The sequence below is a fragment of the Gracilinanus agilis genome, chromosome 5 (genome assembly GCF_016433145.1).
Source record: "Gracilinanus agilis isolate LMUSP501 chromosome 5, AgileGrace, whole genome shotgun sequence".
Taxonomy (NCBI): Eukaryota; Metazoa; Chordata; class Mammalia; order Didelphimorphia; family Didelphidae; genus Gracilinanus; species Gracilinanus agilis.
In genome coordinates this window covers 149,729,208-149,747,431 of record NC_058134.1, presented here as the reverse complement: position 1 = coordinate 149,747,431, position 18,224 = coordinate 149,729,208, and the positions used below count along the sequence as shown (strand labels likewise).

Genomic DNA, 18,224 nt, shown 5'->3' with positions numbered 1-18,224 from the left:
GGGGGGGGCGGGGCGGGACGGGACGGGAGGCTATTTCCCGTCTGCAGCCGGGAGTCCCAGCCCTTCCACCAGGTAATCTCGTAACCTGCGCTCACCTACTCATCTCCAGCCACTCTGTTCGCTGCCCACCCCAGTGCTTGGGATACGTGGCCTAGCAGAATATCTTCTTAGGCTGTTCTATTCTGACTAGAGCCAGACTGTCGAGGCTGTGAGAATTACTCCTTTGCTTTATCTCTCTTCACTACAGCCTTCTCCAATTGTTTTTCACAGTGTGTGAAGTGGAAGTTTGAGGGGACCTTGAAATAATCTAGGTTTACCCTCTTTAGGGATTATTCAAGGAACTGGGAAGCCATTTCAAATGCCAGGCTTGAGAGAGAGGGGAGAGGGGAGGAGGGAGGGGGAGAGGGAGAGGGAGAGGGAGAGGGAGAGGGAGAGGGAGAGGGAGAGGGAGAGGGAGAGGGACCGCCCCTAAAAAGCTCCAGTTTACCAAAACCTTATTTCTAGGCAAATGCAACCCTCAGGTTAGATGACATAATCCCAATATTCACCCCAGTCACATTCCTGTAGCCTACAAATTAAGCAAATGGCCAAGGGTCCAAGCCAGGTTCTAATCTACATACAAACCAAGAACAGCTTTTGCTACATTTTTTGGGTGCAGGGCTGATTGGGAGATCAGTACCTCTGACAAGCCTCCGTTGTGTTTTCCAGTCCTTCTAGCCTACCTGTTTTATCAGGGGAGGCACCCCTTTGAAAGCAAATTGCACAGACATGGCTAGTAAGGTGTGAAGGGACTAGAATGCAATTAAAGCAGCCCAGGTTTGCTTGTGAAGGAACTGAAGAAGGGAGTTGTAGACCAGCAAAGAGGCTATTAGCCTAGCCTCTGGTTCGTGTTCCTAAATCTGTAGACTACAGTTTTGAACATTTTTAAAGTACAAACTCAAAAGACATCCCCGAATACCAAAATTACTTTGTATAGTAAAGACACTGGTTGCTTCTGATAGTAAAGACAAAAGTTGTTTTTGTCTCACTCAGGCCTAAGGTAATTAAGAGTTCATTGTATTCTGAATGGGATGTGGGATGGAACAATCTAGTGCTGCAAGGGATGCTGTCTTGGAGAGACCAGCTTTACTAACTTCTCCCATTATCCTAGGCATATTCATTTTGGAGATATTAATATTGTTAACATATTTGAGAATGACACACTAATTTCTCACTCCACAACAGTAGTAGAAGCATTATTATACCCATTATACAAATGCAGAAACTGAGGCTTATGTCATTGAAGTGATTTTCCTCATAGACCCCTAAACTTGGAAGAATTTTCATGAGAATGTGAACTCACATTCTGCTTCACTCCAAGTCAAGAGTTCTTAGAGTTATGTTTCTCTAATGTTTCTCATGACTAATCAGAACAAGTTTCAGTTTGCTTCTCTTGCCCATCATTCTTTAAACTCATACTCTTTTCCCCCAGCTATAGACAAGTTGCTTGCTAGGTTGAAAGCTCCTTGAGGGAATGGGACCATTTTTGGTCTTTTAGTGTATCCCCAGTCTTAGTACAATGCCTGATGTAGGGGCTTAATAAATGTTTATTGAATTGCTTATTAAACTGGACCATAATATTCTTGGGCATAGTTTTAGAGCTAACCTGGAGGTAAACTTAGAGGCCCCAGAGTCTTACTATTAGAGAGATCTTAGAGCTTATCTAGCCCAACAGAAATCCACTCCACAACCTCAACTCCTGCTGAAAGAGCCATACGTTGCCGACCCTGTCCTAAATCTTATTTCTTTGTTTTGCCACCTTTTTTAATGCCCTTTTAAAAATAGCAGTGTGGGCATTATAGTCGTTTGCTTGTTAATCTTAAACTAGACTGAAAGCTCCTTGAAGAAGGTAGGAACTACATTTTATTGAAACTTGTAGAAATTTCCCTTGAGGTTTTATAAAATGCTTTGCTCAAAATTTGAACTTAATGTTTCTTTCATACACAATCTGCTAAGAAACATCTTCATATCAGCAAATATTTGCAGATTGCATATGAATGACATATTTGGGGAGAAAAGTCACAAATACAGAATGGTTAGAGACATACATGATTGTTCAGTTAAATAATAAGAGCTTAAAATATTAAAAATGAGGCCAGTGCATTATTTTAAATAAAGGGATTTCAACTGCATTATAAGGAAATTTAATTATACTTTGTGAAATCTTGCCAGTCAACCAGCAGTTAAGTCTCTGCTATGTGCCAGGAACCATACTAGGTATGGGGGCTACAAAGATAAATATGAAACAAGTTCTTGCCCTGAAGGAGTTTGCATTTTGTTGGAAAAGACAACATGCATAGATATAAATATATACAGAATAAATATAAAATGATTAGAACTTGAGAAATTCAGTATCTGTTTCTTTGATAGCTTTGTGTGGAATCTGTCAGTCCTTCATAGTAAAAGGTTACAGTGTTGACAAACTAAGGACAGACTTTGAGAAACTTTGAAGTCAGATATTAATACCCAGTAAACTATTGGTGTAATAGTCTTTTGGGTAGGAAATTTTAAAATGTTTTTTCTTTGAACTTGGAAGCTGAGGATGGCAGGAAGGAAATTTTTTTACGGTTTATAATGTTCACTATTCAAACTGAACAATACTTCAAATCAAGAATACATCACTGAACAGGTTTTGACTTTTATTAGGTTAAAATGCCTTATGTATAGTTTGCTTTTCTTTCATAGTTTATAATAAATTCAGTATATTCTTTTCAAAGATGTCTTGCTTCTACTGAACTTTCTCTTCTTTTTTGAGCACTTAAAAGAAGTGAACCTTTTTTTATTTATATTTGATAACCCTACTTGTCTTTTACATTGCAATGAAAATTACATTACAGTGAAAAGCAATGATATCTCTAAATTTGTTGTGTAAGTAAATCTCATTAACTTTGAACTGTGTTTGGGGATAAATATTTATGTTGGATATGGAACTCATTTTGCTTTTTCTCCCTTTAAGAGAGGCCATTTCAGTCGAATACCTCATGGCCTACAGGGGATTTTTGCAGTGCCTCTGAGGACTTATGCAGATCAGCCAAGTAAGTGCTTTTTCTGGTAAAGTCATTTTACTTCAAATTAATTCATAGTTTCCTTGTGTTCAAAAACAAAAACAAGAAGTAATATATGGTCACCAACAAAGAAAGGGATTTGTGGTGTAGAGCTGGCTATTTGATAGTGTTCAGGATATCAAAATTAAGTTATTAGGGGGGCAGCTGGGTAGCTCAGTGGATTGAGAGCCAGGCCTAGAGACGGGAGGTTCTAGGTTCAAATCTGGCCTCAGACACTTCCCAGCTGTGTGACCCTGGGCAAGTCACTTGACCCCCATTGCCTACCCTTACCACTCTTCCACCTATAAGTCAATACATAGAAGTTAAGGGTTTAAAATAAAAAATAATAAAAAAAAATTAAGTTATTAAAGCAAGTGCTGAACATAAGCGGATGATACAGAAATGGATATTATAAGAAAGAGATAGAACATAGTTGTACACCCATTCAAAATTATTTTGGGGTCTCTTGGGATTTTACTGGGTAGTGGTTTGTTTTAACTTAAAATGGAGTATTATTGATTTTTTTTCCCAATGCACCTTGAATAATATATAATAAGAATATTAGATAATAGTAATAACTGAGATGTACCTAGTACATTACTTAAGGTTTATAAAGCTGTATATGTGTGTCTGTACCTAGACATGTATATATGTACATATGCAAATATTTGAAGATTATTTATGAATGATCTTTAGGCAAAAAAGTCATGAATACAGAAGGGTTAGAGGCACATTATAGAGTTATTCAAGTAAGTGAGATATTAGAATTTAAACTATTAAAAATGAGATAAATTCATTATTGTAAATTAAGGGACTTTTCCTATGTATATGTGTGTGTGTGCACGTGCGTGCATGTGTATCTATGTATAAATCCAGTCTTGTAATTTCATTGGGAAATCTAGGTATTTAGATTTCCTCTACTGCTATAGATCAACAACTGCCTGTAACTTTATAACCTTGGATCTCATTTAATTTTTATGAGTTGAACAGTGAAAAATTGAGCTTTTACTGAAGTTTATAGGTTAGAATATTAGATGATCAGGTAACTTAGAGATCATCTATGACTGTAACCATACAAATTGAATGTACAAGGTTACTTTTTCTAAGATATATATGAAAAATACATACCAGATTTAAGTTTATTTAATTGTCATGTTAAACCTCATTGATCTAGTTTACTTGATATGCCTCTAGAATTAGGAAATGTCTTTGTCCAAACTGCAGAGGCACTTACTATCTATTCTATTTATTTGGCAAAAAAAGTATCGTGACATCTATGTGTCATCTATTCTGCAAGATTATATACATATTCTATTCTGTCCAAGGTTTATCCTAACTTTGGAGAGGTTCACCATCTAGTTGTTGTTTGTATCAGCAGAGGAAATAAATAAACTTATAAAACTATAGATCTTTGATTTATTATTGTGCATTTTCTGTGTCTCCTTAGATTGTAAATTCCTTTAAATCAGGTACCATCCTTTTTAAGACTATGTTTCTTTTTTTTGAATTCCTGTTTCCCATTCTCTTATACCAAGAATAGTGTACACCAGTGATGGGCAAACTGTGGCCCATGGGCCAGATGCGGCCTTCATAGGGACCCCCTGAAATGTTCTGTCCAGCTGTGCAACATTATTCCTAATCTGATGAATACAGTGAGTAGGATACAATACAATGAAACTTTGAAAGAGTTGCCTTAGAAACAGGCTGACAGATGAGCATTTCCTTTCCTTTGGCCCCCTCTTTTAAAAGTTTGCCCATCACTGGTATACACAATTAGAAGATAATCAGTTAATAATAGAATTTGATTTCATTGCTAAAAGTTTCCTGTCCCCTTAATTGAGGATTCTTTAATCCCAGAAAACTGCCAGTTTTGTATGTTGATTGTATGTTTATTCTTTTCTGGATTTCTAATGATTCCTTCCTTCCTTCCTTCCTTCCTTCCTTCCTTCCTTCCTTCCTTCCTTCCTTCCTTCCTTCCTTCCTCCTTCTCTCCCTCCCTCCCTCCCTCCCTCCCTCCCCTTCCATCTTTTACTCAATACTGTGCATTGGTTCCAACGCAGAAAAGTGGTAAGGGCTAGTTAAGGGGGGTTAAGTGACTTGCCCAGGGTCACCCAGCTAGGAAGTGTCTGAGATTACATTTGAACCTAGGATATCCAGTCTCTGGCCCTGGCTGTCAATCCACTCAGTCACCTAGCTGCTCCCTTTTTCTTTTCTTTTTGCTTAAACTTACTTAGCTATGTTTTAGGTCTTGGAAATTCCCTAAGTATGCTTAGCCATAAGTAACATCATTTTAATTTGAATTAAATATGCCAGAATGTCTGTGAAATTTATGTTGATGAAAAAGAGATAATCTTAACTACATTAGGAAAACAAAGAAGATGAAGAATGTGCACTTCACAGATTGTGATAAAGAACTGGCCAGGTAACCTGTTGAGTGGACAAACAGTTGGAAAATTATTAAGTGCTATCAAACTACAGAGTGCTGTAATATTTATGATGAATATTCAAATGTAATTAAAACTATCCATAACTCAAAGGACATTGAAAAGACACCTGGTGGGTGGAATCAGATTGAGACATGTTATCAACAAGACATACAATAAATGATCATGTTCAGAAAAAGAGAGAAAACAGATGTACAACTCAGGTGATACATTTTGCCCTCAGGATACCAAAAGAACAAGAAGAAGGCCTTTGGCATTTGGGTAGATCCTTTATTGAGGATTTGTGGTAGAGCTTAAGAGTCTTATGTGATGAGAAATAGTGACAAGTTTTATGATTTTTGTTCGTGAAAGGATTAGTTACACAGATGACATAATAGATCATTCATAATGTCTAAGTTCAGGTATAAAGTGCATTATCTTACTCCTGTAACTTTTGCTGCATTGAACACTTGTTTTTCTCATGCTATTAATACTTGGTGTGTTTCTCTTCCTTTTTCATTCTTACATCTAGCCTGGAAAGTTGAGGCTCGTACTAAAGTTGAGTTGAAGAGTTCTTCTTTTCAATATCATTTACTTTTAATTGGGAAAGTCTTAAAAATTATTAGGAAAGGGATAGGTAGTTGAGATCTTAGCTCTAACTTTAGGTAGAGATCTTTTTTTTTTTTTTAACCCTTAATTTTTGGTGTATTGTCTTATAGGTGGAAGAGTGGTAAGGGTGGGCAATGGGGGTCAAGTGACTTGCCCAGGGTCACACAGCTGGGAAGTGGCTGAGGCCGGGTTTGAACCTAGGACCTCCTGTCTCTAGGCCTGACTCTCACTCCACTGAGCTACCCAGCTGCCCCCTAGAGATCTTTTTTTGACATCTTTCTAAAAGGTCTGACACTGGGCAGAGGAATCATACCCTACTGTGTTTTTTGTATTGACAGAACAGTTATCTAAATGCTCCTTTATTGTCTTCAGTTTCCTGTCATTATGCTTTCTGGAATATCATTGTAGAAATAGAATGCTATATCATGTCTCTCCCAATGAACATAGCAACTATTATTAGAAAAAACTTAACAAATCTCATAAAATTCAATCAACTGTTAAGTGATAGATCTAGGGCAATCTGGTATAATGGCATTGCAAAATTCAGAGTCTTGAATTGGAGTCAGGAGATGTTATGAGTTCCTGGTTCTTCAATGATTTAATTTTGTGTAACCTTGAGTAAATGAATTCTACAAAATGAGAGAGGTTGAATTAGATACACTCTAAGGATCCCTTCTAACTGGAATTTTATGAACCCATGAGTCTGGCGGTTCTCAAGTACTTTATACCCAGGATAGTGATGGTGAACCTTTTAGAGACCCCATGGCCAAACTGTGAACTTCATGCTGCATGTGTCCCCTCCCCCCTTGCCCCAGACAGGTAGGGAGGAAGTATTTCCATTGGGCTGCTGGGCAGGACAGATGATATGAGAAATGTCCTCAAGCATGGTGGAGATGGGGAAGGAAGCAGCCCACCCTATGCCATAGATTTGTCAACATAGCCCTAGAATATGTTTTCTCAATAGTAAGATACTTTGCAGAGCTTTTAGTTCAAATGAAACTACATATACCCATTTTAATGTATTGGAAAGATTGAGAACTGGTGGAAATCAGCTCAAGTTCTAGTCACATGTCTTCAACCTACTGGCTGTGTGTAAACCCTCAGCAAATTACTTAATCTTTCCAATTCTCAATTTTCTTCAAGACCTCCAGTTTGTTATATGGATCAAATACATTATTGTAGAAACTGATAACACTGGGAGTTATCTGTAGGGATGAAACTATAAGTCTAGAATTTATTATCCCTCCCCCCCCATTCCTACAAAAATCTGAATTAAGGCATATTTATATATTTCTTGTATTTATGGAAGTGTAGGCAGTGTGGTATACTAGGAGTGCTGAACTTGAAGTCAGAAGACATGAGATTTGAATTCTTGAAACTAACATTGGTTAAGTAACAACTGTCAGGATCTTATTTTTTCCATCTTTAAAGTAAAAGGATGGCGGAGGCAGCTGGGTAGCTCAGTGGATTGAGAGCCAGGCCTAGAGATGGGAGGTCCTAGGTTCAAATGTGGCCTCAGCCACTTCTCAGCTGTGTGACCCAGGGCAAGTCACTTGACCCCCATTGTGTACCCTTACCACTCTTCTGCCTTGGAGCCAATACACAGTATTGACTCCAAGATGGAAGGTAAGGGCTTCTCCAAAAATAAATAAAAAGGATGGGACTAAATGATCTCTAGGATCTCTTTTCAGCCAAAATTCCTCTGTTCCTATGATGTAATTTCTAGTTGCATATAATGGGAAAATTTAGTTGCTTTCATTTACTACAGAAGTTTTTGGAATATAGAGCTATTTTTTGAGAAAATTTGAGTAAATTACTCTGTTTACATTTTTGTTAAGTTAAATGATCACTATAGGTTAACAGTTAAGTCAGCATCCAACATGGAATCTACTAGGGATTCTTAACCTGAAATGCATGGTTTTTTTTTTAATTTTTATATTTTGATAACTATTTCAGTTCTTTCAGTATGGTTTTCTTGGTTAATCCTGAGCAATTTATTTTTATGCATTTAAAAACATTCTGAAAATGGATTCATAGACTTTATTAGACTGCCAAGGAAGGTTCTATAACTCAAAAAAAAGATTATGAACCCCTATTTTAGATTCTTACACTGAGGTAAGAGAATGAGACTGCCTGTCTCCTTGCTCCTCTGTTTCTTCCTAAATTATAAGGAGAATTACAAGGTAGAATACTGGGGAATCTTTCCTCCAACTTCCTTTTGGAGACAGAAGGAAGAGAATGGGGACTTTTTGCATTGGTATATGCTCCTTGTTTAAGGATTGTTTAATTTTTTTGTATGTGTCCTCAGTACCTGGCATATAACATAATCCCCCCCCTCCCCAAATCTGTGAAAGATATGTTCCAAGACTTCCAGTGGATACCTGAAACTTCAAATAGTACTGAACCTTATACAGACAGTTCGTGCATTAACTTTTAACACCTGTGTAACTTTTCTGTACAGTATTGTGTTCTCTTTATGCTCCTGCCCTTGACTCAGTGCTCTGTAACCTCTAACTCCTTCCCCCTCCCCCCCTAGCCACACCATGAAAAAAACAGCCTTCTAAGTAAAAGCAGGAAAATGGAGGTGTGTAGAGACAGCCACTTGCAACAGATTGGGGGCTTAGCCGGAGACCTCTGGTCCTGAGAGAGGACACCTTCGTCCTACTCTGCCCATTTATCTGTCTTGTGTCTGTTCTTGGGTACTACATTCTGTCCCTAGTCCCTACATATTCTTGCACTAGGCCCTAATCCCCTCTTCATGGGTGTGTGACCCTCTTCCTGCCTCCCTTATAACCCCTGGAATTCACAGTTGACTACTGGTAACTTAAACTGTGGATAAAAGGGAACTCTTATAGATGCTTAACACATGTCTGTTGATTAATTAATAACCATGTATCTTAAAAATAGTTTAATATGTGGCCTTTATCAGACTTCATATAATAAATCTCTAATAGTCCAGAATGCTCAGCACATTTGCTGTTCTTCGGTTGTTTTAAGCCCTGCCCAAATCTTCTAACCCCATTTGGCAAAGATACTGGAGTGGTTTGCCATTTCCTTCTCCAATTCATTTTACAGATAAGGAAATGGAGGCACCCAAGGTTAAGTGACTTATCTGCAGTCATACAACTAGAAGTATCTGAGGCTATTAGATGGTTAATAAATGGCCGATATGAATAGAATAGTCTTTTATTTGAATGTTTGGTCCATTGCAATTCATATGACAGACATGAATTACCAGTTTTCAGAGAATTAGAATATAATAAATGTACATAATGAATTTAAAATTTTTCTAGAGCAGTTTGAATTTTTATAGTGCTTTAATGGCATTAGGAAAGCCAGCTTTCAAATAGTAATCCTAGATATACAGAAAGTCCTGCCTCTGCAGCCTATGGTTTAGTCACCTTTTCGGTGCTTCAGACAATTCTCAAAAGGGTATAAGTTGTCCAATAGATACCAGCCTGCATTGTTAGAGAAAGTTCCTCAGTTGGAGCTTTTTTGCACTCATGAAAGCACTTGTCTGGTTAAAAAAAAATAGGCAAATGTTTATTAACTATGGTATTGAATAAAGAAAACACAATTCTAAATTTTTATATCCATTTGGTTTTATTATAGTTGATGCTGATGTAACAGTTATAGGTTCTGGTCCTGGAGGATATGTTGCTGCTATTAAAGCTGCTCAACTTGGCTTTAAGGTAAGTAAGTCTCAGGTTTGTTTATAATAAGTGCTAATTCAACTTTATTAATAATTGTTAGTGTGATAAACTTTGAAAGTCAAAATGTGATAACTTCTTCATTCTTATGAAATAAATGAAGTTTTGAGAATAAAGTTTATTTTGGGGTAGTAGTCTTAGAACTATGTAAAATGCATAATTAAAAAAATTAAATAATAGGGAAATGATGGAGTTAAGGACATTTTCTTCCAAATCAACATGATAAGTTTTTCATAGTCTTGATAAATCACTTTTCCTGTGGACTTATAACTATAATGTTGATGGATAATATAAAATTTATAGACTATATCATAAGGGTATAGAATTCACAGAAAAAAAGAGTAAGGGGCTGATTTGTTGAAATCATTTCAATGTCAGAGTTAATAGATAACTTTGGAATCAATGAGACTTGGATTCTTGCCTTTGACACATTTTAGTTCTGTGACCATAGACAAATCATTTTACTTCTCATTGTCCAAGTCATCTTTTTTTAAGAGTAAAAGTTATAGCTGAGTGATGTATCTGCATATAATGAAGTCACAGGTTCTCATTTCTCCTCTCTCAAATTCATTTGTTTCAGAAATACTAAGTTGTTGATTATGCCAAATTTAATGATTTGTTTTAATTCTTTATATAAAAAAATCCAAATTATGTATTTAAGATAAAGGTTATATTTCATTGTATGTGACATGCAGAATGAAAAGCTGATTTTACAGAGTAGTTTATGCAGTTATACTTAGCATTTTAGTAATGAGTTATATGGCAATTGTAATCACTCATGATTTGTTTTCTTTCATAGACAGTCTGTGTTGAAAAAAATGAAACACTTGGTGGAACTTGTTTGAATGTTGGCTGTATTCCTTCTAAAGTGAGTGTAAATTTTTTACAGTGTAATAACTTCATTAATTTCTGGATAGCATATTGAGATAGAATGATTAGGCTAATTAAAAAATTTTTTTTCTTGTATGAACTTTACATAAAAATGTCCAAGTGCTGGAAGGAAATGAGAATACTGTTTTTAAGCAAAAGGATTTACTATTTCTTTTTCCCCCAAAGGTATTGAAATTAAATTTTAATATGATTGTGCTTTTAAAGGTCTACTTTGGAGGACACAGCCTAAGCCATTTACTAAGTAAGGCTACCTACTAAAGGAGCAGGTTAAATAAAAGTGATCAGAACAGGAGCCAGGATATTCTCTCATCTTGGTCTTTAGTGAAGCTTGGATGTTCCTTACTCTTTAAATTGGTGAGAAATTTTCTTGGATAAAATAGAAATTGACACTGGCTACAATTTGGGGTAACAGCTCTGAATCTTGGGAAAAGTAGGCCGTTAGGGTTATTTGATAAATGTAGTAAGTTGTAATGAGAAGAATGGTAACTATAGATGCCCAAGACTGAGTTTTAGGCATTGAGTTATATTTAAATAGTTCATATTGTTGTTTTTTTAATTTGCTTCTATTGACATTGATCAGAAGTGGTAATCTACTTTTGAAGTGTAGGGAAAGTATGTCAGAGAGAAAGACCAAACAGCCCAGTATTCTCTTGCCTCCACCTGTCTATTGGTAACAATAATCCTCCTAGAGAAGAGACTATAATCTAGGCAAACCATGAGGATGGAGACATGCAAAGATTGAAGCAAATTTCACTTAGGTGATTAACATGATTAAATATAAACACACTATAACAGAAAGTGCATGTAGCTTAGAGGCAGGAGACCAAGTCTTGATTCTTTTCCTGAGTATAAATATGATAAATCATATATAGTACTTCAAGATTTATAGAGTAACCCTGTGAGGTAGATAGCATAAATATTAGCTCCATTTTATAGAAGAGGAAACAGATTCAAAGAGGTTAAGTGATTTGCCTATAATTACATAGCTGTCTATTTCATCTTGAATCTACTTTTGTATTCTATTCCACCTACCAAATTCACTAGTTTGCTCTGGAGTATTATTCTTTCACTTTGATTTCCACTGCTTATATTTCATTGAATCCTTAGGTTCAAAAATTTGACCAGTCCAGATAACAAAGAGTTAGAAATTTAAGTCCATTTTGAAGGTATTTAGTTACCTTTTTGCTTTTCTCCTTTTCACCTATAATCATAAAATAAATATGTTAGGGATAGAAGAAACATTAGAACTGATCTGATCCATTTCATTTTATAAATGTGGAAACCAATTTTCTAATGTTCAAATGATTTCTAATGTTCAAAGAGTTTTGAGCCTGTTTATTTAAAAATATAAAAAAAGTAGAACTTTTCAAATTTTCAAGAACTGTTAATAGCAAGGATGGGAATAGTAATTTTTCTGAACTTCAGCAAGAAAATTCACATAATTATCAGATGGGATTGAAAAAAGAACCTGGTTTAATAAATGCAGCTCATGATCCACTACTTTCACTTGGAACTGCAATTAATTTTGAGAAATTTTTTAAATTATGAAAACCTCTTAAGATCATTAATGAGGGGGTGTTAAGACCTATGAATCAGAGTAGCAGAAAGTATTAAACCAAGATTTAGAAAAAAAGCATTTTCAATTTTGTTGCTCTTGCTAAAAGTATTAAGAATAGTAATAAAGCTCTTTCATTAAAGTAAAAGATTTAAAATGCCTTTAATTTATATCTCATCCTTTTAAATTTATTTTGTATGTTTTAATGCATTTAAATAACAATACAACAGTATATACATATAATTTATAAATTAATGTTTTGTCAATGTCAATAAACATATTGACAGTTTATGCTTTAAATTTTTTTTATTAATGAATAAGTGAACAAAATGGAGATCACTGCCTTATGGGCTCACTGTGGGATCAGTTCAAAAAGTTCATTGAGGCACTTTATAGCTTTTTTTTTTAAACTTTATATGGTTTAGGAATATTGAGACACATATGAAAAGAAGTTAGGAAAAGAAAGTCACAGCATTACCAGTTTACAAACTATTACCAAGTAGAAATTGTTTCAACCACATGGTACTAGATTAAAAACAAAAAGGAAATCAGTGGAATGGTCTAGATCAGTGATGAGTAAACTTTTTAAAGAGGGGGCCAAAGGAAAGGAAATGCTCATCTGTCAGTCTGTTTCTAAGGCAACTCTTCGAAGTTTCATTGTATTGTATCCTACTCATTGTATTCGTCAGATTAAGAATAATGTCCCACAGCCATAGTTTGCCCATCACTGGTCTAGATAATCAGCAGATAGAAGCAAATATATAAATTGTAATCCAGGGTTTGAGAAACCCAAGAACACGAACATTATTTGACAAAAATTGCTGGAAAAACAGAAGAGTCTTATTTTTCCCTTAATCAGTTTTCACCAATATAGTGTTGACTTGATTTACATTTTTATAATCATTTTGTGTAGTCTTTTGGCTCTGCTTTTTTTCACTTTTTGTCACTTCATTCACATATTCCTGACCAGCTCTGAATTCTTTATATTTGTCATTCCTTAGTGTACAGTAACATTGTTATATTCAAATGCCACAACTTCTTCACTATTTTCCAGTTATTGGGTCATAATTCATTTCAAGGTTTTTTTTTAAAGGTTTTTATTTTAAACCCATACCTTCGGTCTTAAAATCAATAGTGTGTTTTGGTTCCAAGGCAAAAGAGTGGTAAGGGTTAGGCAAGGGGGTTAAGTGACCTGCCCAGGGTCACACAATTAGGAAGTTCCTTTGAAGCAAATTGTAGCCTAGGACCTCTCATCTTTAGGCTCGCCTCTGAATCCACTCCACCACCTATCTGCCCACATGGTGTTTGGGTTTTTTTTCCCCCTTTTCCTTTTAACCACAAATAATGCTACTATCGATATTTTTATATACATGAGACTTCTCTTGCTTTCAGCCTTCTTGAGTTAGTGTCCCAGTAATGAAATCTCAGTTACTGGATATGAAAAATTTAATAATTTTCCTTGTTATAATTCCAAACCTTTCCAAAATGACTTAATCAACATAATCCTACTCCCCTGTCTTCCCACATCCTTCAGTAATAAGGTTTTTGGTAAGCCTCTTAAATGCAAGGACAATTCTTTTACTTACTTTGTATTCTCCAAGGTATTTAGAATAATGTACTGAATGAATTAGCAATTGAACCCAACTTCCCTTTCTGAGTCTTTTCTTTTTCTGAAACCTATGCCTTTCTGATGATCAACAGTAGCTCTTAATGATAGAGTACCAGGCATAGTTATGGATAAACACATCCATAAATGTTTTCTGTTTTCACTTTTGTTTTAAGTACTATTGTTTTTGATAGTTTTTTTTTCCTTTTCCTTTCAGGCTTTATTGAATAACTCACATTTTTATCATTTGGCTCATAAAGATTTTGCCTCTAGAGGAATTGAAAGTAAGTATGCAGTTCATAGTTAAAAGTATTGCTAAGTACACATAGAATGACAAACTTTTTGGAAGGTGTTTCTATAATAGGAAAAATTAGAATCAAAGAAAACATGGGAAAATTTTGGCTTGAAAAGAAAAATGACCTTCAAATTCCTGGATTGCCATCCTTCATCCTTTTGTTTCCTGTACTGGCTCTATAGCACAAAGCAGATGGTGAGAGAATGGATATCAGGATCTTTGTGAGAGGTGTAATATTGAATTAGGAACAGGAAGATGGGGGGATAGAAAAACTTAGCCCAGAGTTTCTCAGCGTTTTTGAAACTAGTTCCTAAAGACTTAATCTCTAGGGAATTAGAAGGAAAGTTAACAGTAAAGTTACCAAACAGTATGGGGAAGGAGTGCTGCCACGTGAGAATTCAGACAAATATAGAGAGAAAATTATATGGAAACAGTGTGGAGTCTTCAACTATGGGTTTTGAGAACTGTCTGGAGACCTCTGGTATAGAGTGTAGCTTCTCTTGAAGCAAGAGCCAGAGCAGGTTAGATCTTAAAAACTAGAAGATTAAATACAGACAAAACAAGGAACCTCAATCGAGCCTTTGACTATGAAGATGAGCTGTGGTTAGTTTTGCTATACAGAGGAATGACATTTTCAGCGATTTTTATCTACATATTTGCCTTCATTCTTTTTTCTCCAGCTTGTATTGATGACAAGACTATTATGTAGGTAAAGTATGTCACAGAGAGAAAGACCAAATAGCACAGTACCATCTTGCCTCCACCTATCTATTGGTAACAATAATCCTCCTAGAGAAGAGACTATAATCTAGGCAAACTATGGGGATGGAGACATGCAAAAGATTGAAGCAAATTTCACTTAGGTGATTAACATGATTAAATATAAACACACTATAACCGAAAGCACATTTAGCTCAGAGGCAGGAGACCAAGTTAGGTCCTGACTCTTTCTAAGTATAAATATGATAACTTGGATTACATTTATATGGAACTTCAACATTTATAGAGTAACCCTGTGAGGTAGATAGCATAAGTATTATCTCCATTTTATAGAAGAGGAAACAGACTCTAAGAGGTTTAGTTATTTGCCTATAATTACATAACTAGTAAATACCATAGTAACATAGAGATTTAGAATTGGAAAGGTCTTTGGGTCATTGAGTCTAACTTTCACTGTATAGATGAGAGATTTGAGGCTCAATAGATGAAGTGATTGGACATCTGTGCGACACAGGACAGTAGATAGAGTGCCAAGTGTGGAGTCAGGAAGATCTGAGTTTAAATCTGGCTTCAGACACTAGCTGTATGATCCTGGGGCAAGTCACTTCCTGTTTGCCTTTGTTTCCTCTTTTGTAAAATGAGCTGGAGAAGGAAATGGCAAACCCCTCCTGTATCTTTGTCAAGAAAACCCCAAATGGGATCATAAAGAGTCAGACTAGACTAAAAAAAAGTCAGTCAAGATTAAGAACAGTAACAAAGGTTAAGTGATTTGTAATATGGTAGAAAATGTCTGAGGGCAGGATGCAAACCTAGGTCTTATGATTTTTAAGTCCAGTGTTCTAGCTACCTTCACCACTTCAAGGTCAAACAGCATGTGACCTTGAGCAAGTTACTGAGGAATTTAGAATTTAAAGATTCTAAGACACCAGCCTATACCTCTCATTTTATAGTTGAAGGAACTGAGGGCCAAGAGGTGAATGGAGTTGCATAAAGTCAGATAGCTAGTAAATGAGAGAGCCAGTTAACACAGGGGTCCTCAGACTCCATATCCAGTGCTGTTTCCTTATATGCCACACAGCTAAATTTTCTTTTGCGTTTAAGTAATTCTGTTATATACTTTTTATGTATTGATTTCAAAGTCTCGTTAATGATTGGTGATTAAAACATAGTTCATACTTACTACATATGCTACTGTATATTGGAACTTTTCTTGCCTTTTAAAAATGTTTTCTCCTTACATGAACTAAATTTTTAAAAGATTTCAAATATTTGTTCATTACCCAGCAAGTGAGTAAAGAATTTGGGAGATTGGAAAGTTTTTAAAAGCCTATCATCTTTTTTTTTTTTTTTTGATGGGAAGATATTTTTTTATTTGAGTATTTTTCCATGGTTACATGATTCATGTAACCTCCCCTTTTCCCTCCTTTTCCCTCCCTCCTCCCAGAGCCAATAAGCAATTCCACTGGGTTATACATGTACCTATTTCCTTATTATTCATTTTTGTAATAGAGTAATCTTTTTTTTTTTAAACCCTTAACTTCTGTGTATTGGCTCATAGGTGGAAGAGTGGTAAGGGTGGGCAATGGGGGTCAAGTGACTTGCTCAGGGTCACAAAGCTGGGAAGTGTCTGAGGCCAGATTTGAACCTAGGACCTCTGGTCTCTAGGCCTGACTCTCACTCCACTGAGCTACCCAGCTGCCCCCTAGAGTAATCTTTTAAAAAAACCAAAACAACACATCCAATACCCATATAAACAAGTGAGAAATCAAATGTTTTCCTTTTACATTTTTACTCCCAAGGTTTCTTTCTTTCGATGTGGATAGCATTCTTTCTCATAAGTCCTTCAGGATTGTCCTGGATCTTTGTATTGCTATTAGGAGCAAAGTTGATTACATATGATCGTCCCACAGTGTTCTCCCAGTTCTGCTCATTTCGCTCCACATCAATTTGTGGAGGTCTTTCCAGCTTGTATGGAAATCAAGCAGTTTATTGTTCCTTGTTGCTGTATAGTTGGAAAATCTTGAACACCTGGAACTGCATTGCCTCAAATTCCTTTCTGTATTACCCACAGTTCCTTTTGCCTTTTGTATATGTGCATTGTTATGTGGTCTGTATATAGTTTGGGTTCGCTCTGCAATACCCTCTCCCATGTGAATTGAGTGGTAAACGTTCCCTGTGTTCTCTAGCTCTCTAGTATTAATATTAATTAATTTAATTAAATATTTTAATAAAATAATTAATATTAATTAATATTAACGAATCTTTATAAATATTATACTTTGGAGATATTGAATATTAATTTAAAATCTACATTGCACAATACTATTCCATTACCATCATATACCACAATTTGTTTAGCCATTCCTCAATCAAGGGACACTCCCTCATTTTCCTATTTTTTTGCCACCACAGAGTGCAGCTATAAATATTTTTGTATAAACATTTTTCATTATTATATCTTTGGGGTACAAACCTAGTAGTGGTGTTGCTGGATCTAAAGGTATGCATTCTTTTAAAGCCCCTTGGCATAATTCCAGATTTCCTTCAATTCACAATTCTACCATCAGTGTATTAGTGTCCCAATTTTGCCACATCCCCTTCAACATTTATTATTTTCCTTTACTGTTATATTGGCCAATCTGCTAGTTGTGAGGTGGTACCTCAGCATTGTTTTGATCTGCATTTCTCTAATCAGGAGGGATTTAGAACACTTTTTCATGTGATTATTGGTAGTTTTGATTTCTTCATCTGAAAACTGCTTATTCATATCCTTTGACCATTTGTCAGTTGGAGAATGGCTTGATTTCTCGTACATTTGAAAAGTATATCTTGATGCATAGTTCTCTAGGAAGTTGTAATATGGTGCATAGCTGAAAAATGTTCTGTAGTTTGATTTATCCTAGAAGTATGATAAGTGGAAGCGGTTTTAGGAAAAGGAATTCATGTTTTAATATTTACCTTTAAAGATGAGTAAGGATTCATGGTTTAAATATTCATTTTACAAATTACAGTTTCAGAAATCCGCTTGAATTTAGAGAAGATGATGGAGCAAAAGAATGGTGCAGTAAAGGCTTTAACTGGTGGAATTGCTCACTTATTTAAGCAAAATAAGGTTTGTTTTATCTTCAAGTTTCTTTGTGTTTTATTTCATATAAAATAATTTCTTGCTGACAGTTTAGCTTTTTATAAAAACATGTTGGAGTTTTAACTCATTTGTCTAACACTTTGAGTGTCTAGTGTAGTTAGTCCACTGTGTTAGGTATCAGGACAAATTTCTAAGTCATTATTTCTATTCTTAAAGTCTTTACAATATATAGGAGTTATAGACTTAA

The 18,224-nt window shown here is 35.5% G+C and overlaps 1 protein-coding gene across 3 annotated transcripts in view; it reads left to right on the top strand.

The window, feature by feature from the left end:
• Positions 1-18,224, top strand: part of DLD (dihydrolipoamide dehydrogenase) — a 31,187-nt gene that overhangs the window by 5,356 nt on the left and 7,607 nt on the right. For 2 of the 3 annotated variants that reach the window (XM_044678525.1, XM_044678523.1), the window contains exons 2-6: positions 2,996-3,074; positions 9,728-9,807; positions 10,625-10,693; positions 14,095-14,161; positions 17,904-18,004. In XM_044678525.1, coding sequence (XP_044534460.1) covers positions 2,996-3,074; positions 9,728-9,807; positions 10,625-10,693; positions 14,095-14,161; positions 17,904-18,004 — 396 coding nt within the window. The remainder of the gene's footprint in view (positions 1-2,995; positions 3,075-9,727; positions 9,808-10,624; positions 10,694-14,094; positions 14,162-17,903; positions 18,005-18,224) is intronic. The other variant, XM_044678524.1, reaches the window with a different exon arrangement.